Source organism: Schistocerca serialis, chromosome 10 (assembly GCF_023864345.2).
Source record: "Schistocerca serialis cubense isolate TAMUIC-IGC-003099 chromosome 10, iqSchSeri2.2, whole genome shotgun sequence".
NCBI classification, from domain to species: Eukaryota; Metazoa; Arthropoda; class Insecta; order Orthoptera; family Acrididae; genus Schistocerca; species Schistocerca serialis.
Window position 1 is genome coordinate 221,791,457 of NC_064647.1, and position 25,464 is coordinate 221,816,920.

Consider the following 25,464-nt stretch of genomic DNA (forward strand, 5'->3'; position numbering starts at 1 on the left):
TGGCGTTCCTCTGGCTCCCGGGACACGTTGGTATCTGTGGAAATGAGGCGGCCGATATTGCAGCCAAGGCTGCAGTCTCTCTTCTTCGGCCAGCTATTCAATCGATTCCTTTCGCCGATCCACGGAGCGTTTTATGTCGTCGTGTTGTTCATTTATGGCACGCGCATTGGTCAACACTTCCTCATAATAAATTTGGGGACGTGAAAGCTCTTCCTTGTGCTTGGACCTCGTACTCCCGAACGCGTCGTTGGGAGGAGGTAATTTTAACTAGACTCCGGATAGGGCACTGTCTTTTTAGCCATCGACATCTTTTAAGCGGCGATCCTCCCCCACTTTGTCCCCACTGCTCTCAGCTGTGGACGGTAAGACACCTTTTAATTGAGTGCCCCTATTTTAATCCGTTTCACTCCCGTCTACAGCTATCGCCTGATCTATCGTAGATTTTAGCAGATGACACGCGCTCAGCCGACCGCTTTCTCAAGTTTATTAGTGCCAGTGAAATGACGTCAGTCATGTGAAGCTTTTTTTGGGGACCACCAACCCCTTCCTGTAGTGGATTTTTAAGCCTTCCTTCTGCCTTTAGTTTCTCCAATTTTTGAGTTTCGTTCCCGTTTCTGCTAGTTTCCATTTTCGGTTTTTATTGTTTCCTGGTCACGGACCGGGCGCTAATGACCATAGCAGTTCTGCGCCCTAAAACCAAACAAAAAAACATCTTTCAATCAATCAATCCTGGGGTGTTGATCGAACCACCCTCCATTTGTTCTGGTCCCTTGTCCATTTGAAACTAGACTATGGGTGCTTTGTTTATGTGTCTGCATGCCCCTCCCTCTTCCACCGTCTCAAGACTATCCACCATTGTGGCATCAATTTGGCCACGGGTGCCTTTTACACTAGCCCAGCTGCTGAACTACCACTTTCCTACTGCCGTGACCTTTTCCGCAGCAAGTATGCGTGCAGTTTGCCATGTGTGTGCACCCATCCTATGCCTCCTCCTTTACTGATTCCTTTGATTATCAGTACGGGATGCGACCCTCTTAACTGTTACCTACTGGAGTCTGTTACCTTAAAAGAATACTGAATAAAGATTATGTATATAAAAGGCCAAGATAACAGTAGCGGATGCTTTATTGCGACTGCCGGCGGGATTACAGGAGTTAGCAGAAATGCCAAAACAATCCGCCGAGTATAAAGTGCTTTTAGTATGAGACAATGCGTACAAGAGCGATTTTCTATATATATATATATATATATATATATATATATATATATATATATATATATATATATATATATATATATATATATATATATATATATATATATATATATATATATATATATATATGTGTGTGTGTAAAAATTTTCCTGAACTAGAGAGATCAGTTCCAATGTGGGCAAAAATCATTAGTAATATTGAAAAAGGTGCCAACAATAAAGATCATCAAGGTTTTAAAATTGTGGAAAACCTTTTGTACCATAAACTTAGCACAAAAGACTGCTGCGCAGTATGCATACCTAACCAGTCAGTCGTAATATGGCACATGAACTTAGCATGGGGCCATGCAGGGATTGGGAAGTGCACAGAACTCATTGCGAGATACTGCTTATACCCCTGAATGAAACACCAAATTCAAGTAACAGTTAGGACTTGGGCTATATGCCAGAAAGCAAAACACTATAATAGGACCATAAAATTTGAACTCCATCCCATCGTTCCACTCCAGCCGCTTCAGTTAGTATCGTTGGACATAGCAGGTCCCTATCCCACAGCCAGAGGCGGTGCGAAATATATACTGGCAGTGTATGATATTTTTTTCCACATACTTGACAATTTATTGTATAAAATCAGCTACTGCCAAAAGCATAGTCAAACGGATCAATCAACAATACTTGCCTCAAGTGGGGAAACCTGAAGCCATAACTGACAATGCCACTTATTTCACGGGTCACACTTGGAAAAATTATCTACAGGATCAAGGTATAGTCTATTCTGGTATCCCGGTTTCATCCAGAACTAAGTTTAGTCGAAAGAACATTCAGAGAATTGAATAAGTTCCTTAGAATTTACATTGCAAACCAACATACAAAATGGCCTGAGTGGGTACCTAAACTTGTAAAAATACATGATTTAGCACCCAAATCAAGTACAGGATACCCACCAGTAGAGATATTGAAAGGGGTTTATATGACAAAGAATAAATCGCTCATGCCTTTCCTGAGACTACTAGCCAGGGCAGAAACAAGAGAGAAAAAGATAAAAGAGGTATGAGACAACTTAACCAGTTGTGCTGCTACGAGAAAAAAGTACGACTGAGGTGTAACCAACAAAGAGAAATACAATGTAAAGGTGCCGCACGAATGTAGCTGTTCTTTAGCACACACCCAGACGGGGAAAATAAAAGGATTGTATCCACATAAAGATGCGAAATTATTTATGCAATGACCTGTCAGATGTAAATAGTAGCAGTAAGGAGATTTCAATTGTGTTTTAGAGTATAAGTATGTTAGTTTTAAGAAAGAATTTGTGTGTATTTAAAATTTTGAGAAAGAAAGACATTTAATAGGTAAACACAGCATGAAAGTAGACTTAATAAACTGGGCAATAACATGCAAATAGAAGATTTTGTTAACAGAGAATTAGTGTCCATGAAATACTATTTGCTCACCAAGGAATGAACAATTTTTTTGACAAAGTAATGAATAATTTCTGGGATCATTTTTCATTTGTGGGTAGTATGTACAATTAATGATGATGAGATTTCATATAGTAATGTAATAGGTGTAATTGTGTGAGAATTAAGGAACCCTGAGAGAGTCTCTACTGGACAACAATGACTGTAGTACAAAATAATCATGTGGAGTAATGTTATTGCCAATAGTGATCTGAGAACGACACTGGAGCAATATTCAATCAAAGACAAACCCGTTTCGTGTAACCTATACTTTGTATGTAATGATGCTTCAATTGAAGCCCGTGTACTTGGTGCAGGTCCTTGAATATTAATTATGCAGTACACGAATCAAGTCGGTCTACGCAGAAACTACACTGGAGTCCCGTAGGACAGATCATTTAAAAAAAATTCTAATACTGAATGAAGTATTTTTTGAGCAATATGCCCAAGTCCAGCTGTCATGCACATAGTAAAATCCTGTTTGCTAGATGGGTGATAACCTGGCAAGCTACACCGAAAAAGGAAAAGAAAACTATGTAGCAAAAATCACAAATCCTTTAAATAATTACACAAAAAAGCCATATATGCCTAGCAACAATACTAAGTGTGTAATGAATGTGGTAAACACAATGGACTCAATATAGATGAGTGATTATGCAAGGAACAGTTGATATGCATTAAAAATAAACTGTGTGCATAAACAATCTAGGGGAGGACAGACTATTCTGTGTAGCAGGGACAGAAAATGACAGTTGGATCTGCACCAATATATACATCAGGATAAGTCAACTGTTGAGTGACAGTCATAGTGCAGTGCTCATTGAACACTAAATTGACTGTGTATAAAAATGGTAGATAGTGATTTGTTCGGAGTCAATTAAAACAAACTTCACTCGATGGAAACATTTAGTGTGTGTGATGTGTAACATTTTCGCGTGTTGAGAGATGCTCTGGCAGTGCATCGACCATAAGAACAAATGTAAGTGTGTAGTACAACGTGCGTGTGACATACCCTAAGTAACAGTCACAGTGCAATTCAGTTGTGAAGCCACAAGAAACCAGTTACCATGCCAAAACATTCTCAGACCAGCAAAAAGACGGCTTACTGAACAATAAATGCTTTTAACCAAGTTGCATCTTCTTCCACAGCTAATAACCTGTACCCTTAAAGCCAGTACACCATTGTGGAATATTTGTTTTTAGACGTTTTAATGGGAGCCATGCGGAGAAGCAGAGATGGGTGCCGTGCTGCCAGCCAGCTGGTCACAGGAAACAACTGCAACACGCCGACATTGCTGACTGGTTCGGCGCAGTTTGCGGACGCGCGGGCGCCACCCCGACACGCCGTCGCTGTTACAGCGGACAGGATGTCAACCCTAGCAGTCCCTGACACGCTGCATTCAAAATGACGTTCTGTAACAATTGCTTCGCTCTGTACAACATTGTTGACATTCAGCCAAACTGCACTAACTACACTGTTAATGAACTAACATGAAATGAAACAATGGAAAATCCAGGATGGAATGTAACAATACGAGAGAAGGGAAGTTGCTACTCACCATTTAGTGCAGATGCTGAGTCGCGATAGGCACAATAAAAAATTGACATAATCATAGCTTTCCGACATCAAGGCCTTTGCAGTTTAGACGGAGGGTAGGAGAGGTGTGGAGTGGGGGAGGGGGTAAGTAGGAGAAAGGAGAGAAATAAAAAAAAAAAAAAATTAAGACTAGGTGTGGCAGTGAAATGACGGCTGTGAAGTGCTGGAATGGGAACAGGGAGGGGGCTGGATGGGTGATGTCACGAACATCAATATCTGAGTGCAGTCTCCTTGGAAGGCCAATCTATCTGATGAAACCTATGAAATAAATATTTGTCAAATTTGAGGGTGCCGAGAGCACTAAAGGCACGATCCAAAGGACTGTCGATATGTCCCATCAATTTGAAAGTATTATCTCTCAATAATCCATGAAAGCATTCTATCAAAGTGCACCCTAAAAAATTCTGGACATTTTATCTTGGTTTCCCGGAACAACCCCCCTAAGTGTCACACCAGTAAGGAAAAAGGACTGAGAAAAGCCTCCAAAGTGAGTAAATAAATTTGGGGACACATTTTTTGATGTATTTTGTGTTTCACGGAAACAGCCTATCAAAAATGTGAAATTCAATTTCCACTCACATCATAAGTTCATTTACTCATTGTCAGCTGGCAAAACGGCAAAATGATTTATCGCCAATTTCATTAAACATGACCATTCCATACCTTTCAAATTCTGGTACCTCTGGATTCAATGTCGATTCCAGCACCATCACAGTTGCCGAACTGAAAGAAAAAACAAACGCGCGCGCATACTCCCTGTGTTGTCACAGCAGCCATGCCAGAAGTGTCACAACAGAAATCCCCCCAGATTTGTAATCAACAGAAAAACTTTGCAGCATCGTAAAGCTCAGAAAGCTCACGTGGGGACCGAGGGGAAAGGGTGGAGGAGGAGGAGATATATGAATTATATTCATTTACTATACCAATTTCATAACTGGGAAGCTTTCTGTGTATGCTAGTTTTATAGAAACACAGCAGCCAGTCAACTGTCTATATGTAAAATGATTACATAGCTTCACATTCTACTTTGGAACACATCCAAACTAAGTACTTTTACACACAAATTTTCAACTGAGACTTGTGCATCAAGAGTTATCAGTGATGCTGGTCCACTGGACATGCCTATTCCATACCTTCATAATTCAGGTTCATCTAGATGTAATGTTGACTGCTGCACCATCACAGTTGAACTACAAGAAAAATTAAAATTACTAATAGGTATTTGCAGGAAGCAGAAATAATTTATCAAATGAACATGTAATTTCGTAACAAGAAAGAGCGCCCTTTGCAGCCCTTGATTGATTATAGGATCTCGTGTGGTAGTGTAACAATTTGGATGAAACATACAATGGAAAGGCTATCTTTACTGCATAGTCAACTTCTCATGCAAGTGGTTAAATTAATGAAAAGTAGAATTTGCACCAGTGAAAAACCCATAAACATTCCTCAACATCTCTACTGTATTTCCGAGTTAGAATACCCCGCAACTGAACAAGTCATATGTGACACGCTGTGGTCACATTGCCAAGACCTCTGCTTCAGATGGACTGTGTGCTGTGTAACCAAACAGTCACATTGGGCCTATGGAAGTGTAAGGTAAATCATTTCCCTATAAAATGACACCAAATCCATGCCCAAGTTAAATGAATAAATCATTGCATTTTCAAAGTTGTGAAGTACTCATCGATACACCCATTATGTGTGCACATAACTTACCTGTTGCAGCACTGATTTTAGGAGGTCCATTTCCTTCAGACGTCAGGACCAAGCCTGTAACAGAAATTTTACCATTTACAAATCTCTTTCCTGGCACTGTACATTACTTCATTCACTGAACTATTATACTACACAATGGCCACAAATACTGACAAGAGCTACTGCTGCACTTTTCAGCATTCAAGTTTGTGTACACAGGAATGTTTTTGGAAGCAAATACAAGAGCCATATTAAATTTATAATATGGTTATAAAGGCTGAACCTAGAATGTACTCATGTTCATAGCCAGTTAATGAAGCTAAGCTATTACAAATGCATTAAACCCATTATGAAATGGTTCATACATTGTCTTAGTTGGAACACAACCATTTTCTTTAATACAGTAAGCAGAAACAAAATGCTTGAAAAGCCAAAGTCACATTTGCTGCACATAAACTCATATTTGGCTGAGCTTTATGCACATTTTGGACACATACGTACAGATGTTTACTCAGTGTAAACAGGCGTAAACAGCATACAAAAACCCACCATTATATTGCAAGAACAAGCTGCATTCCAAAACCAAGCAGCAATCCAGATGGGGTGGAGTATGTATTTTATGACTTCATGAACATCAATATCCTATACCAGTCTCTTTGGAAGGTCAACCTATCTGATGAAGTCTGTGAAATAAAATTGTCTCAAATTTGAGGATGTGGAGTGCACTAAATGAAAGATTCAAAGGACTGTCAGTATGCCCCATCAGTTCCAAAATATTATCTACCAATAATCCATGAAAACATTCTATCGAAGTTCAAATTGAAAAATTCTGGATAATTTATCAGTTTCCCAGAATAAACCACCTGAGCATCACACTAGTAATGAAAGAGGACTGAGCGAAGCATCCAATGGATGAAAATAAATTTAGGGATGTATTATGTTTGTAATTGTATTTTAATGCACACAGGAACCAGCTATCAAATATGGATAGGTTATATACATTGACATTCAGTTTCTAGTCCCATCCTAGGTAAGTGCTTTCACTAAAATTGTCAGCTGGCACCAGTGCTTAATGATTTATCACCAATCCACTTCCCACGCCCATTCCATACCTCTGAAATTCTGGCGCCTCCGGATTCAATTTTGACTGCATCACCAGCACAGTTCCCGAACTAAAAGAAAAAACAAAGATTGTTATCAGAAGGTAGGTACACACCCACGAACGCCTGTGTACGCACGCACACGCAGGTACATAAGTACCAATGCAACTGAATAATTTTTTCGAGGCTTTTGAACATGAACAAACAATACCGTAAGACGTCTGGTGACTCAGGATTTAGTACAGATGTCCATATACTGAAAATTAAAATTGAAATACATTAGAAAGAGACATCACAACTGAGACAGTGACATAACAGAACAGTATCACATCAAACTGAAGAATTAAGCTAAGCACAGGCAATGTATGGTGTTGTCTACCTCTCGGAGGAAACTACTGAAATAGGGGAGACCGGGGCACATTTTCCATAGGGGCAAGTTTTCCAACTCACTTTAGCTTGAAAACAAACCGGTAGATGGTACCACTGGCAATACTGTATGAAGTAGCAACAAAGCATGCTTCATTTATCAAACCTTCAGTGTTGTACCAGCAGTCACATTGTTGGCAGCGCTGTTTTCGTCATTTTTGCAAAGGCGAGTAAACTTTCACATTTTTATTGAAACTTAAACATACCAGTATTAAACTTATTATTTTGACATTGCATGCACTGAAAGTTGGTTTCTTTCTTTAGGTAACTGTGCATTTGTTTGTAAATACGCTTGCACAGTTACTTATGGACTCGGTGTTATAGTTCTAATATGGCGAGGGGCACAGTCATGGAAACTCAGTTGCACAACGAGAAAGTCACAGTATGTGTTGGATTTACCACATCGAGAAAGTCACGGTATGGGTTGGATTTACCACATCTACCGTTATCGGGCCTTTTTTCTTCGAGGAAATACATGATTCTCATTTTGCAACTGCTACCATGATGGGTGAGAGGTACACTGATATGTTACAGAATCGCATCGTCCCCACCCTGGCTGATAAGCACCTGCTGGAATGTATGATGTTTATGCAGGATTGCGCTCAAGCCCATATTGCTAGACATGTGAAAGATCTCTTCCACACGTCGCTTGGTGATGATCACGTCGTTTGGTGATGATCGTGTGCTCAGCCATCACTTTTGTCATGCTTGGCCTCACAGGTCCCGAGACCTCAGTCCGTGCAATTGTTGGCTTTGGGGTTACCTGAAGTCGCAAGTGTATTGTGATCGATAGACATTTCTAGGGATGCTGAAAGACAACATCCGACGCCAATGCCTCACCATAACTCCGGACATGCTTTACAGTGCTGTTCACAACATTATTCCCGTTGTTGTTGTTGTTTTTGTTGTTGTTGTTTTTGTTGTTGTCGTATGATGGACATATTGAGCATTTCCTGTAAAGAACATCATCTTTGCTCTGTCTGACTTTGTTATGCTAATAATTGCTATTCTGATCAGATGAAGCGCCATTTGTCAGACATTTTTAGAACTTTTGTATTTTTTTTTTTTTTTTTTTGTTGTTTTAATAAAACCCCATGTCATTCCAAGCATGTGTGCCCATTTGTACCTCTCTACATTATTCCGTGATTTATTCAGCTTTCAAATTTATACTGACTTTTTCATCACCCGGTAATCTATTTAGGATTTACCTCTGTAGGCCTATGTTATTAATTTACTGTATAATTACAAACTCAAATAATGTAACATGTCAACTCCTATATCATTATATATGATAAAATGGATGCTCAATAAATAACAATACAATATTATTACAATACCAATTGAAGCATAGTTATGAAATCCATGTGACATAGGTTTTACAACTCAAACATCGAATGATGCATCAGTGCCTATTTAGATTTATTCACTGTTTCTAACTCAGTTGACGCTAACATAATTTATACTTCTAGTAGCTAACAAATGAATGCTAGTTTGCTATGGAAGAAAAAAAAATTGACACAGAATTACTTAAAATCACCATGGATGGTGAACAAAACACAGCATTTGTGTACCCGAAAGCGTACAACAACCAATTCACAGTAAAACACTATGAGTACACTATTTTCCTATGTTAGCCAATTGCCCTCTTTTTTTTTTTCTTACTGCTAATTCTTCAGCTCACCAAGATGTATTAACTCACCCATGTTCCCGCGGTCACTCTTCACAGTTGCAGAGAACAAGACAGAATAAAACTGCACGCTTCACCTTGGCTGAAATCAGTGACTAAACTTTGCTTCCATGTCGCCAACCCTATCACCCTTAGGTTCTGACTAGGGTGGTATGGTCTGCTTTTCAGTGCAGCCACGCTGGGTCCCCACGTGCTATGTACCCATCGGTTGCAACAATGTATTTGGCTTTTTTAAAAAAAAAATAAAAAAGCCATCTTAACTGTCAGGTACAATTGTTCTTAAGGCAGTGGTGGCGAACTGTGCTGTGTTGGCAACAACTGGTCGTGAAGCAAATAATTAATGCTGATCCTGCTCATTGGCTGGCATATTATTGTGTGTACCCTTGTCTGCCCAATTAATTAATTAAGCCCGTAAAGCAAAAATTTCGTAACAAAACGTTTGCTTTAATACGAATGTTACATAATACCCAGCTATCAATGGTCGTTACCAGCTCCAGCACACTACGCTGCTGCTGCCTTATAATGCAACCCAGTTGCTGAATGTATTGATATGGTAGAGCACCAGGTTTGAACCAAACATTTGGATTTCCAGCAACAAAAAATAGTAGCATAATGTGACATTTTTCTTCCTAGTTTTCGTCATGATGAACTTCATTCACAGTGGCAGGGATGGGTTTTGTAGTTCTCTCCTTACTAGAACTTCAGCAAGCTCAAATAATTTGTATTGCTGCAAGTATCTGTAGGGTACTACAAATCATTCAAATCCTCACAAATATAAAGGGTAACCAATATTATGTTGCAAATTATCGTTGCTGCAAGGAAAATTTAAAGATGCAGACAAACATCCGATTTCTGAAGTTTTTGTGACAATTTTCAGGAATTTAGCGGTAACAACCATACGTCAGCACAACCACCATGACTTTAAACTGGCAACATTTTGATCTGTAATGCCTTTCTTTTTTAGAACACAGTATTCAGAGTGTCATTTATTATCAAGGTACAATCAACGTTTATTACCATATACAATGACGTAATATTAATGTACCATATTTTTGACAAAGAATTTTTGGGGCAACAGTGTAATGTGGGACAACTGCATTATGCATAATTGTAATACGAAAAACCGTTAACTGTAGCCTTGTTACATCTAAATAATCAAAGCAGGAAGACCTCCTAGTATACTTCGTGAACTATTTCCCCTGCCTTTTGATAAAATGTCAATTATGTTTTTCCATTTTGAACTGCTCGATCATGATCTGACATAAACACACATTACACTGTCCAAAGATGAGCACTGATTACCGAAAATTTCTCTTACTTTTTAAAGCCTGTGCTCATACCGACACGCTAAAATTCCGCAGATTTTGACTCAATTGTTTCTTCTCAATTTACGAAAGAATATACTTGTTAACAAAGTTAGTTTGTAATGAAATAATTTATATTATTTCTGTACCTAGAGTATTATGAGATGTACTGGAAATAACAAATACTTTTGGAGAGCAAAATTATAAAAGGAAAGCAAAACAAGCAAGGAACGAAGGTGGTGGTAAAGGACAACACACAAACTTGTACAAAAAGCGTAAATAGGCACTTTTTATCTGTGTATCTACCTGACTGCTTACCTTTGTTGTTTTACAGCCACCAAGTGGCATAGTTGGAGCTCTGGATGTCACGAGACAAAACAAGTTACGAACATCCTTTAAGAACCATACTGTGGTCAAAGCATTCCTCAGAACTTTCCCTGTCTTGACAGCATACTCAATGGCAGGAACAGTCTGAATGTTTATCAGAAGTAACCAAACCATCTGTCATTCTGCCACACTAGTTTTGCATCAAACAGCTCTCATGCTGTTGTGGTTCTGGTTTCAAGTGTAAACCACTATCTGTCTCAAATAGCTGCTTCATATGACCAATATGTACCTCATTAAATGGAAACCATGATTTTCCAATAACATTTTGCGGAAGGAAGATAGATTGCCCACTGACCAAGTGGTTTCTCGAATATTTTAAAATGTATTGGATCAGCTAGCAAAATTAGCTTCCTCTTACCATGAGAATGTTACCCAGAGTTTTTGAAATTAATAAACCTACCAACTGTAGTTCTGAACTCTAGCCATAGAGCTTAATTTTGCCCACACATATCAGATACCACATGATGAATTTTCATACCAAATTCCTCCCATTCAATAACAATTGCAACAATTGTGTTCATGACATATGAACTTTGAAAAGAAGGCCAAGTATAATTGGAAACTCTTGTTTTGCTACCTACTTGTAAAACTACCCAGTGTAAAAACTAATGCATGGGGCTAAATTTTCAGAACAATTTTGCAGGTGGTATAGTAACATTACAAATGATGCAGCCAATGTTCAGTTGTTACTCCAATTGTGGAGACAAACTAAACTCATTATCATAAGAACTGCATGTCTTACTTCTGATAACATGAGATGCAGTTTGATCTTGAGTGAACTAATGTGTTCTCTCAGTACACCACATCTAAACTTCACATTCTGTAGTGTTCACCCGAGGGTTCTGTCTGAAGAGAAAGGTAATTGTTTTCTAGCAAAACTTTGTACCCTATTTTGCCACACATTAGTCTTTACTTTAGAGCTTTCTGTAATGTTTCAACTGATGACTTACTACTCTTGCAGGTCCCCTTCACTAAAACTGAATTGGTCTGCACCAAGAAACTGAGAGATGTTCAAGTGTCTCTTCTAAACTTATTTCATCCTGCACCTGATGTACAAAGTTCTTCGAGGTTGTAACCTCATTGGCTGTTGTGGCCAAGTTAGCTAGAGTAATACTGACCCTGAGCTCTTCTGAAGCTGCTTCCGTCTATCAGACAAATGGGTGAAACATTGCCCTTTGCGAAAATGAAATGCTTTTCATCATATACTAAGCCTTGGTACTGGTGCATTAGCCACTATTTCTCATACTGAAATAGACAAGTTACAGGTCAATGGATCTCATATAAATCTGCAATTCATTATTTTAAAAAGATTGGAACAAACTTTTGATAAAGGCAAATATTATTTTGATGCTGTTGTAATTGAGGAGGGGATAATTCTTGCTGTTATGGCCCTTGCCATTAATGTTAAGCCCCACGTGTGTGAGGCATGCTGTAATAACACTGATTCTCATATTTAATTTAGGGACACTTACTTAATGGCACAAGGTCACAATCAGGGACAGTTTTGATATTAACTGAAAGATCGTTACAGATGATGCGCTTTGTTGTTGCAGTTGCAAAGTTTCATTATTTTGTTCTAGATAAACTTACACTGCAGTGTTGTTCTTCGGCACCCCAGTGTAGAAGTGTGCACAGGATAAACCAAGTGAAAAATCCGTGCAATACACACATTTATTTACATATAAAAGCCAGCTTCCGAATCTTCTCTTGTTTGAGACCGCTTGTACAAGATTGTGTGTCAATTTTAAGTTCTGTATTTGCATGTGCACTTGTTTGCATCACTTGTCCTGCGTAATCCTTCACTTACTGTATCGATAGCTGTTTGTATTATGGTATATTGTGAAAACTAGTGTTATTGTCAATTGTAGGATGAATTTAGATTGTGGTCTTTCAAAATTTTGAAGGACAGTAGGGGGCTATCGCTGTTCAAAACAGCCTTTTGATAATTCCTTGTCTAATTAAATGAGAAATAGTTCACTTTCAGAATTTTCTGACAATTACAAAACTGTATTTTCGTAAAGTTAGTGGTACCAGTGTTTTGGTATCTTATTTAATTCGTAGCAAATCAGCATCTGTGGATCACAGTTCTACCATAGTATACATCACCCCTGAATTTCATTGTGTATCAATGCAAATAACTGTGCATTTGAACATTTTTGGAAGCTACAATCCTGCTTCACATTATCTACAAGCAATTGTGGTTTTAATTACTGTAGCAGATATTCTAACATTTTCAGTTACAATCTCATTTTCCCTTTAAGGAGAGTAGTCATATACATTCTCTTCATTTATTCTTACATCTGTTTTCCAGTTTGCAAACAACTGTAATAAATGTAAAAACACTTTAGGAAACTTGTGAATTCTATAACGTCTTTGTGTTGTCTCAACAGAAATCTCTTTTTGTGTATCTGCTTCTGTCTTCATGGGGAATTAGCACCTTTTTAGCTCAGATTAAGAAATAATCAGCAGGTTTAATTTATAGCCCTTTGTTCACCGACCTGCAATACACTGTAACAGCCAAAATGCAGCTCCACTGTGATTGCTGTTACCACACATGGGGTAAGTTGGTTGACATTTGTAAGCAGCTGGAAATCACCCCGACTACTGTAAAAAGATTGTCAGCTGTGATGAATCAGTGTGTTGGAAGAGCTGCCGAGAGTCGTGTACCTGTGGTAACGGTACCAGATGTACCTTAAGTACACTCCTCTGGTGTATATCTTGTCTCCTCTGCATCTGTCATTACTCATCCACTTCCCTGCGAGTAACGTGTCAATGGTGGATCTAGGCGTCACGTGGAGGGTGGACTTGGGCCAGGGAAGACTCAAGGTGTTATACCAATCCCCATAACTAACAAGTCTGAAGTGCTGTCTTTCACTGAAACAAACTGAGCCAGTGGGACTCACTTCACCTGTATGGGGAAAAACAAAAGGGTAGGTGTCTGTAAGTCATTGGCACTCCAAATGTATGGTGAATGATTGTATCCCTTTGGGAAATGCCAGCGACGGACAGGAAAAGACACCAGGTGCACTCAGTGTGAGGCTATTCCAGCAGCCATTGAGGGAACACAGTGCAACAAACTGAAGATTGTGGCACACATTGGAACACGTGATGCCTTTTGTCTGGGCACTGAAGTGACTCTTGGGTCATTCCAGCAACTGGCAGAGAAATTTGAGGAGACCAGCCTTGTGCATTAAGTCTCAATGAAGCTCACAATATGCAACATTGTCTCCGGAACTGATCGTGGCTCTTTGGTTGTGAGTTGAGTGGAAGGACTGACCCAGATGCGATGGCTCGCCATCCAGGGGCTGTAGGAAACCCTGAAGTATAAGTGCAAGACTGAAAAAATGCCTCCCACAGGTGAGAGGTGGTACTCTGCCGAAGCATTCATAACAAAGTGCCAGAGTTTGAAATGCTCGTGAAAAGCAATGAAGCTCAATGAAAGCTGCTTGAAACCTGAAATTGATAGCAATGAGATTTTTGAGGAAAAATTAAATGTATACCAAAAGGATAGGCAAATGGAAAAATGTGATGGTGTATTTGACACTGTAGACAAAAAACTCAGATCCACTGAAGTAGAAATTGAAACTTCATGTGAGCCTGATTGAACAAGACTCAGTGTCAGGGGTGGGTATAAAATGATAATTGGATCCAATCGCCCACCAGACTCATCTCCTCTTGTAACCACAAAGTTCTGAGAAAACGTCAGTTCACTTGTACTCCAGTTACCCAATCACACTGTGATCATTGGTGAAGACAAATCATCCAACAATTAATTGGGGAAATTACAATTTTGTTAGTGGTTGGTGTGGTAAGACATTTTGTGAAGCTACCTAGAACGGATTCAGGGCACCCATTCACAACAGAAATATATCTGCTTTCGTTTCATCAAATATACCAGACATCTTTGAGGATGTCCACTTTGACACTGGTATCGGTGACCATGACGCGGTTGTGGGAACAATGATTACTTAAGCACAAAGGACAGAGGACAACTAAAACAAGTAGAAAGATGGATGTGTTCAGTAAACTAGCATGTAGACAAACTCTGGCTCAAATATAAAAGAATAATTGGCCACACACTGCATAGATAAATATGGAAGTACTCTGTAAATGTTCCTTTACAAAGGAAAACCCAAGAGAATTGACCCAGTTCAGTTGTACCACTGAAAAGATGAATGAAATAAGTATTTGTGTCGGTGGTGTTGAGAAACAGCTGAAATTGTTGGAAATGAAAAAAGCTCCAGAGCACAATGGAATCCCTGTCAGATTCTATACTGAATTTGCAGCTCAATTAGCCCCTCTTCTCACTATAATGTCGCAGATCCCTCAAACAAAAAACCATGCCCAGTTTTTGGAAAAAGGCACTGGTCACACATGTGTACAAGAAGAGTAGAGAAGCGATCCACAACACTACCATCCAGTATCTATGACGTTGATTTCTTGTAGAATGTTAGAACATATTCTGAGCTCAAACTTAATTTGGTATTATGAACAGAATGGTGTCCTCACTTTCCAGCTAGCATCGTTTTTGAAACATTGATCATGTGAAACACAACATATTGAAAGCTTTGGATCAAGGCAACCACGTAGGCAGTGTGTTTTGATTTGCACAAAGGATTTGTCTTCTTATCGCCACTACACTTATTGTCGAAAATACAATCTTGGGGTATCAAGTGAAATTTGTGAGTGAATTGAGAACTGTGTGGTAGAGAGGACACAGCATTTTATCTTAGATGGAGAGTCATTATCAGATTTGGAAGTAACTGGATGTGCTCGAGAGAAGTGTGTTGGTCCCTTGCTTTTTGTATTGTATATTAACGACCTTGCAGACCATATTAATAGTAAAATCAGGCTTTTTGGAGATGATGCAGTTATATATAATGAAACACTATCTGAGACAAGCTGCATAAATATTCCGTCACCTCTTGATAAGATTGCAATATGGGGCAAAAATGGGCAACATGCTCTAAATGTTCAGAAATTTAGAACTGTGCGCTTCACAACAGGAAAAAACATAGTATCCTATATTTTGGGTAAATGAAATCGAATGTCCACATAGGTTCACTCATGGGTAAAGCAGGTGGCAGATTTTATTGATTGGTAGAATACTGGGGAAGTGCAATAAGTCTACGAAAGAGATTAAAAAGCAATCAGTCATGTGATCCATCTTAGAATATTGCTCACGTGTGTCAGACCTGTACTAGATAGGACTAACAGGGGATATTGCATGTATACAAGGAGGAGCAGCACAAATTGTCACAGGTTTGTTTATTCCATAGCGGAGTGTCACAGAGACATTGGCGGAACTGAAATGGTAGACCCTTTAAGACAAACGTAAACTATTCTGAGAAAGTCTGCCCCGAACCATGGGTGGTACCCTCTGGTGGCACTTCTGACAGAAGGTCGATAACTGGCAAATTGATCTCGGTCCCCAAGAGCTATCGGAGGTTGGCCCATATGACAGAGGAAGGGGTGGAACTGTTAAAGTAAGTACTGAATGAAATCCAGCTAGGTTTTTTGCTATCCCAAAGAATTCAACAACACGTGGCATGCATCTGTTTGTAATGAATGCAGTTTGTCATCATAGGATGACTTTAAAATGCTGAGAGCACATATCAGCGCAAGATTTGTGTCAGCGCATGCCTCAGACCACCAAGGGACAGGGACATGATGTGGTGAAGAGGAAGTTTGATGAATAGAACATTCTGCAGCAGAAAGGGTAACACTTGTGAGATATTGCACCTGGTCATCACGACTGAAAATCTTTTTCTTTGAAGGTGACCAGGGAGGAGCACAGCTGCCCATCAGCCTTAGTAAGCTGCAATTTGGGTATGCACACAGATGGGGTAGGAGTCAGCAAACAGACAGCACATGGGAAATGGTCGCTCTAGTAGGCGTAAGAAAGAACGGACCACTCAAGACGATGGCAAGCTGCACATTGCAAAAGGATAAGTCCAAATGGAAATAGGGATGCGAGGAGTTGGGAAGGAAAATGGCAACTCCTGTGTTAAGGCAGAAGAGGTTGAGTTGATTAAGATCAGCCCAGAGGGCACCTCTGGCAGGTTCTAAGAGAACCCGTAAGGGGATTATGCACATTAGTCACCGAGTAGCTGAAATGCTTGAGGTAGCTGCCCAACAAGCCGAAGGAAGTCTGACCTGGTGACATTGAATAATAGAGGAATGTAAACGGTACAAAGGGAAAAACATCAGGTGAGGAAGGAAAAGGTGAACTGCAACAACTTGAAGATGGGCAGTTAGTGAGATGGGTTGCCTATGAATCTCATTCAGCATGATGCCCACAGGAGATTGAATGCTGACCTTGGGAGGGGGAGGGGGGGGGGGGTGGTCTAAACAAACTGGAGAGAAATGTGAAAGCTCAAAGCAGTCGTAAGTATGGAATTTTGTTTCCTGAAGGCAGAGTACAAGGGGACGGTGTGATGCTAAAAGCAGGCATAAATTCTCTTTCTGGGACAGAAGGCTATGAATGTTCCATTCGAGGAGGTATGAGGAAGAAATGAAGGGGCATCATCTCAGCACTGTTGATTGACAGTCTGAAGACTTGCAGCTACACTGCATAGAAGCAGGTGGATCCTACTCCATGAGGTCAACAGAATTATCAGCTTGCTTGTGCTGTCAGTATGTGGAGTCCTGCTCAGGAAACCTGTTTGTGGTGGGTGGTGGCGACATAGAAGCTGGTCAGGCTAAGGTATCACATGGCAACACCGTTGAATACAATCTTCGAGACGGCCAAGGAGAAGACAGTTTGCCTTTGTTGGACTTCTTTGAGCCTTTCCAGTTAGCAGAGGAAGACACTGGCGTTTGGCTGTAGGGATGTAGGAAGTCTTCACAGAACTCCTTTTGTCCTTTCCGGTCACCAGTTGTGTACCCAGTGGCTTCGCTCCTTGAGGCGAGAGACTGATGGCTTGTTGCACAGCTGGACAGGGGGATGGTGATGCTATTTTGACACTGGGCAATTTCACAATCTCAGAACTGAATTTGAGGTCACACGTCTGTGTGGCCATGTCATTCATGGAGTGAGAGGTAGCAAGAAGAGAACTAAGTGGAGAACACACAGTTTGCAACTAGCCAATAACTTGCAGGTGACTGGGGAAGGCACTTTTTCCTTTACCTGGATCTCCTGCTCACCATGATATACAGGACAATCCCAAGAGGCAGCAGCATGACTGCCATGAAATTGATACAGCAGGGAGAAGGAGGTGGACAATGCCCTCATATGCATCCCTACCACAGGTTAGACATTTGGGTGCATGTCACAAGACGTTCTGGTGTGGTTGAATTGATGACAGCAGGGTATAGGGTTCAGAATGTAGGGTCAGACTGTGGTAATTTCATAGCCTACTTTGATTTTGGACAGAAGCACTACTGTCAAAGGTGAGAAAAAGAGTGCATGTGTGCACTAATGAGAAATCTACCTATTTCATCGCCCGACAATCTGAGAGGTTAGACTGGTTCGGCCTCAGTCAGACTGTCTAACAGCCTAATGTATGTAACACCACACGAAGAATTCCAAGTTCTATGGACCATGACACGAAATGGATAGCCATGGAGAAGCGGGGCTGAAAACAGTTATTCAGCTTGAGAATCCGAAGTTGTCTACAAAAGCAAATTGCCACGCCTCTAAACAAGAGCAGGATTTCACAGGCCGGCAATGGCATTAACACAATTTTGAATAATGAACCAATTTACCATTGCTAAGGACTGACCATATTCAATACGTGAAACCACAAGGAACCACGTTGCAGCTGGCAGGGTCTTTGAATTATTAGCCTCATTACCTTTACGTTTCATAGATGTTGATTGTGATGATTGGGTTATTGTGAGAAAATCCCTATGATTGCCAGCATCTCCAATAGCATGCTCTTTCTAACTGAGGGGCCCCTTCAAAGGGGGGCACACCTGCCTTAGGTGATTGTCTACACCTCCAAACACCTGACTGAAGGACCATTTGGGAATTTGGCAGCTCAGGCCATCACCCCTTCCTGGGCCTGGCCTGTACCAGGGGGCACGTAAAAACCCTGACTGTCGACCCAGGGCTAAGAGTTACATGTTTTGCAGTCACCTGTTATGCAGTAGACGTGTGTGCCGGCCATCAGGGGCACATGAGGAGGAAGAAAAAGAGGAACCTCAAATGCCGAAGTGCAGGGAAGAAGGGAGAAGGGAATCAAGCAAATGGAGAGTGAATGGAAGACAGTGGTGAGACTGTTCCTACATCAGTGACAGATGATGTGGAACATTCCCAGTAACATCCAGACATGTTTCCCACAGAAAAGGAAAAAGAATAGCAGGAGGATAGACATGCAGCACAGAAGGGAAATGATGCTATGAAGGCTGGGGACCTGTGGTAGCCAAGCATAAACCCCTGAAAGTGTGTTGAGCCCCCAGGGGGGTACCACCATGTGTGACAACTGCGCAATAAATAAACTGTGTTAGCAGATGCTTCATAAATGCCTGCTCAGAAACACACAAATAACTGCACTATGTAAGTGTAACAGACTGTGTTGAGACGTGTTTGTTGTTATTCAAACCCTGAACCATTTTAAAACTGTGTGACAAACTGCAATTGTGTTAATTATTAATGTTCTAGTGAAGAAGCAGTGACAGTTTACATTCATGCTAGAGCGACACTTCACACAACACATGTGATACTCAGAACGTTTTTCCTATGTTGCTACAGTGTGCAGTGATATATGAAAGACTGATTCTGCCATATTTTATGTTTTTCACAAATGGAACAACCATCAATTGGATTGGCACCACCTGTGCCCACACAGCAACCCAGCTCCATCACGCGTGCCTGCCTTCATTGTCCCACCAGTCAGCAGCAAGATGAATGAAGTGTGGCGTGTGACAGTGACGTCACTCCTATGAGATGGAGCTAGTCGCAACAGTGCCGCCACTACTGATCGACACGCTTCACTTGTCTGCACAGTTGATGTAGTGCTCGGAGCGATGACTGTTGTCACCACACTGCCCCACTGTGTGCTCAAGCCAGTACATTTGATCAGCGGACCTAACTAATGAAATGTCCAAAGCAGAAATTTTTCGATGAAACATGGACAAATGCATGCCAAGAGCACAGTAAAGAATACATTCGTGCGTTTTCTCATTTGTAAAATTATGTTTACAGGTGAAGTGACATTTATGGAACTTATGACTTTTACTATAATTTGTGGATGTTTTAATGAGATCTGACCACTACATTCAATTGAATTCAACTTTTTATTTTCTACGTTATAAAACTAAAAAGTATCTTTCTTTTTAAGTGAAAGTAAATGTAAGCCCCAAAGGTATTGTCTTTAAATTGCCTTATAATGTAAAACTGTAATAATTTCCTAAATGTGAGAGCATAGAGATGTTACAAGCAATGAAAGAGAGCAACTGTATTTGTTAATTGGCAAATAGCACATGGTGGGAGGGAGTTACAGCAGGGAAGAAAGGGAGGAATCCATGCTGTAGATGCTTGGGAGTGAGGTTCTTCCCTGAATGGCAAATATCAGGGAGAGGAAATGTAAATGTGGAGGTCAGTCCCCAAAGGAGGACCAGAAACACTAAAAAGGGATGAAAAGGAGAGACAAGGAGAACAAGAACAGGAAGGAATACAAGAAACCTGACAGATATCCAGGTCGACATGAGAGAGCTCTGAGAGGTGGGAAGGAGTGGGTGTACTAAATTAATTTCTTCTTATACCTACAGGTGAAGCTTTGCCATTTGAGTTAACATGTTTTATTTAGACAAAATTTAGTGGAATGTGTTGCATCACAAACCTGATGACTAGCATTCATACTCTTCTCATTGCTGCAACCACAGGAAATATCCTATTTCAATAGGACATGTTTTGTAGTTGTGCTCACAAACAACGGCAGCTGAGCTTAGGCCTGTTCTGCTAATATAATCGAGCATTCCCCCGACTGCAACAAGAATTCAGTAGCACTCAGTATGCTGATGTCAGCCAGTAAGAGCACTTAACACAATCTTGAGAAGGTGGTTGCTGATTTATTCCATTTGTTATTGCTGACGGTCGTGGAATGTGACAAATACTATATAAACAAGGAGAAATGTAGAGGATACATGCTTTCTTCAAGCTCTAAAGTCCTGTATGGACATACCGCTAATGTCACTTTAAACTATCAACAAAATATTTAGTCCTACATTGACCTGCACTGCTTCTTGATTACATGGAGTTCCTTGTTTCACAATGATTTGGTTTTTTATTCCATGTGAGGCGAGCAAGCACTGTGGCCAACTTATTACACTGCCTTTTAGTATGGCCTGACATGGGAACAGTTCACAAGACTGCATGGGACTTTCTGATGTCACATGCTGAATACAAGAAGAGAAGAGCTGTCTATTGATGTATGTGATCATTCAGTTGAATATGCACGAGGCAAGCATGACATCCAATACAATAACAATAACCTCGAGTAAAGTTATCTTGAGTTTATGCTTTCTCTTTACTGAAGGATATGTTAGCCCCTAATATTTGTTTATAAATATGTGACGTTCTAAATTCATGAGGACCAGCCAATGGTGAAGGGAGAGACTGAAGTGTTTGCACGAGTTTATTTTGAAACTTACTATGTTTTCTTAATACACCAACCCAGGAAGTGATACTCTGATTTACGAGCAATACAGAGAGGTAGAATTACATTAATGATTCAAGTCCCATACCTTTTAGAAACACCAAGCCAGAAAGAAATGAAGAGCCTGCTTCACAGGACACGAACCAGCTATTTCATACTTTGTTACTCTACATGTACTACGAGGGCTATCCACAAAGTACATTACATTTTGAAATTAAAAATACAGTTTTGGAAATTTTTTTATTATATATAAATGAAAGCCACACTTAAATACTAATTTCCTGCATAGTTGCCATATAAATTAAGGCACTTATAGCGATGGACGAGCTCGGATATCCCTTCGTCGTAAAAATCAACCGCCTGCGCCTCCAACCACGTGGTTACCTCTTTTGGGACAGAAAAGGTGTGATTTTTGTGAATTTCCTGGAAAGAGGCACTACAATAAACTCTCAAAGGTATTGCCAAACTCTGCACAACCTCAGAAGAGCAATACAAAACAAGCGCAGGGGAAAGTTGGGCTCAAAGATCTTGCTGATTCACGACAATGCCTGGGCCCACACGGCAAATGCCACTCGTGAAGTTCTCTAATGTTTTACGTGGGAGTTGTTTCCTCATCCGCTGTACAGTCCCGACCTGGCACCGAGCGACTTCCACTTATTCCCAGCAATGAAGAAGTGGTTGGCTATGCAGCATTTTGATGACAACGCACAGCTTCAAGAAGAGGTAACCACGTGGTTGAAGGCGCAGGCGGCCGAATTTTACGACGAAGGAATTTCCAAGCTCATCCATCGCTACGATAAGTACCTTAAAATTAAATGGCAACTATGCAGAAAAGTAGTATTTAAGTGTGGCTTTCGTCTGTATATAATAAAAAATTTTCCAATACTTTATTTTTAATTCCAAAACATAATGTACTTTGTGGATAGCCCTCTTACTACACCATTATCAAGTTGTGAAACTTTGGTGTTTGTTGTGCTGCAGCTGAGGCATCATGAAGGCCTTAACTGTCTTAACATTTGACAATTTTAACAAATCATACAAAAAATGTATTTTATAAATATTTCGTATGCTGTTGCCTTCAGATACCTTGCTTTCATAACATGCTTATTACAGTATACAAACTGTCAAGTAGGAAATCCAATATGGTGCTTCCCAATCGCCCTTCATTTAACAGTAATTGATGTCTATGGTAGTTCCTGCAGTTTTTGATATAGCCTGTCTGTTGCAGCTGCCAGATAATTAGTTGCAAATTGGTTGACATTCACAGTGTCATAAGAAATGCAGAAAATATCAAACAACTCCACCTGGTGAACTGGCCTATACTGAGTTCTGTCAGAAGTCATGTCACACACCTGTTGGCCAAAGTCTTCAATTGCAGACCTGCCCACAACTGTCATTCTGCAACATCTAATCAAAACAAACTGTGGACAGGAGCACTGGTTACCCGAGCAGGCTTAAGTGTTGTGAGTCTATTGTGGTTGTGACAAACCAATCCATAGTTTAATCAGAGCTATACAGAGGTGACAGAAGTCATGGGGTACCTCCTGTATCTTGTCTGATTTCTATTTGCCTAGTGTAGTTCAGCAGCTGAAGGTGGCATGGAGTGAACAAATTGTTGGAAGTTCCCTGCACAAATACTGAACCATTGTGCCTCTATAGATGTTCTTAATTGGTGAAGTGTTGCCAGTGCAGGATATTGTGCATTAACTGACATCACGTATATCCCATTAGTGTTCAATGGGACTGATGTGGAATGTGAGTGGCCAAACCATTTGCTTGAACTGACCATAATGCTCTTGACTAACCTAGAGACATGGCATGTTGTCATCCATAAAAACTCCATCTATATTTGGTCACCAAATGGCCTTAAAAATAACCATTCCAGCCAATAGTTCTGTTGGACTACAGGACCCATTCCATTCCATGTAAACACAGCCCAGACCATTATGGAGTCACCACTAGCTTGCACAGTGTACTGTTAACTTGGGTCCATGGCTTCATGGGGCCTACACCACACTAACCATACCATCAGCTCTTACCACCTTAGATCTGGTCACCTACGGTCCAACTGATATGCTCTGAGGCCAACAAGAGGTGCTGCATGTGATTTCCTGCCGTTAGCCAAAGCATTAGCATCAGTCTGCTGCAATATCCATCAATGCCACATTTCCCTGCACCATCCTAGCAGACACTCATTGTAAATCCCACATTGATTTCTGTGGTTATTTCACACTGTTGCTTGTCTGTTACTACTCACAACTCTACACGAATGCCACTGCCCTGTCATTAAGTGAAGGCCATCAGCCACTGCATTGTCTCCGATACGAGCAAATGCCTGAAATTCACTGAAACTATCACACCTTAAGTATTTATTGGAATCTGCCATTATGAACATAGAACAGACGACATTAACAAAAGCCAGCCACCAGGCCCCAACCCTTGCCAGACTCAAGATGAAGTAGCTGGCTGACAGCCAGACACCCAAGATGTTGAGTGGACTAGCTTTATGACAACATATGCACTGCTCTTTTTGAATGTTTTTGTTAATTGGAGAAAGTTATCACACACATAATCAGACTAGTTAATTAGCTACAGTGAGCAAAACGTGACCAATTTTTCCGCAATACATTTTACATTAGCACGAGAGAAAACATTGCCAATTCATACTAACAATGGAAAGCCCAGAACTAAATCTTTCACCAGTGTAGGTGTGTTCCATTTATAGTCAAAATTGCATTTTCTTTAAAATTGGACAAATAATAGTACTGCAGAAGATGAGTAAAGTCTAGATGGGGACTAGGAGCATACTTACATCTTTTGTGAATACTCACCGAGTTATGATGAGAATGGAAGTGGCTGTGTCAGCCACTTTTATTATGCAGCAAATGAGACAGAAGTGAACACGCAACAGATTTGGAAATACTATGAAATAGAAGCAAAAGCCACTGTATTTGGAAAAATGTTCTCATGTCCCACAGTAACAACAAACTCAGAAATAAACATTCTGAAGGAACAGCTGAGTACTTCTGAACCATGGTAAGCTGGAATACATAGCCTTTTTTCTTACCTCATATTAGATGAAACTGTCATCCCAGATAATGTTCCAACAGACACTGATTAGAAAATTTATTACCAAAGGCAATTGACTTAATGTAAAAAGTTTGTTTTTATTTTGTCTACTTTTATTATCAAAATGTAGGTGACCAATAAACAATCTGAGTATATTTGGAACAGATACCTGATGTGAAAAGTTTTTTTATATTTAGTCACAATACTGCATGTCAATAAAATGTTGTCAAGGAGCTTCCTGGGAAAGGATGGTCTTACTCTGGTAACACATCAAGTTTTCTGAAACTGCCTTACAGTTTTGGTTTTTAAAGCAAAAAGTGTACTACATATGCCACATACTCAATATTTACTTAAAAATCAATTTAACCTTTCAGTTAAGGCGTATTAGCTGTATGTAATACAATAAATATATTAACAATAATGATACAAACAGTAATAGGCACACAAATTATTTGTTTTCTTTAGTAACACCTGGGTTTCCTCATCACCACTGGGGTACCAGGCTTGATGCGTTACTCTTTGTTTTACATGGCGAGTTTCCCCAGTAGGCCTATAAACCATGATGTCCACACATGCATGCACAAGAATCTAGTTGATTCTTGGAGCAAGCATGACACTACAGTACAGGGTGTATTTGAAAAGAACTTCACAAATTTGAAAATTTAGACCAACTTATACAGGTAACTTACAGACAGGCTTGGTGTCATATTGACAGAAAACTGATTGTGTTTTGACTTGTGTGATACGCAAGTACAAATTAATACCAACCCAAGCAGTAGCAGCAGGTTGTGAGTGCTTTGGTTTGAAGAGAATGTGACAACTACACAATGTAATTTTTGTACTGAATATGGTGAAGATCCTCCTAGCAGGCATATCATTTTTGAGTGGTCGAAGTGTTTTACTGGAAGTATTCAGTACAACACATC

At 40.1% G+C, this 25,464-nt stretch overlaps 1 protein-coding gene across 1 annotated transcript in view; it reads right to left on the reverse strand.

Moving 5' to 3' along the window:
- Window positions 1-25,464, reverse strand: part of LOC126424707 (uncharacterized) — a 54,101-nt gene that overhangs the window by 17,085 nt on the left and 11,552 nt on the right. The window contains exon 3 of the mRNA XM_050087430.1: window positions 5,986-6,039. Within this exon, the coding sequence (XP_049943387.1) occupies window positions 5,986-6,039 (54 nt within the window). The remainder of the gene's footprint in view (window positions 1-5,985; window positions 6,040-25,464) is intronic.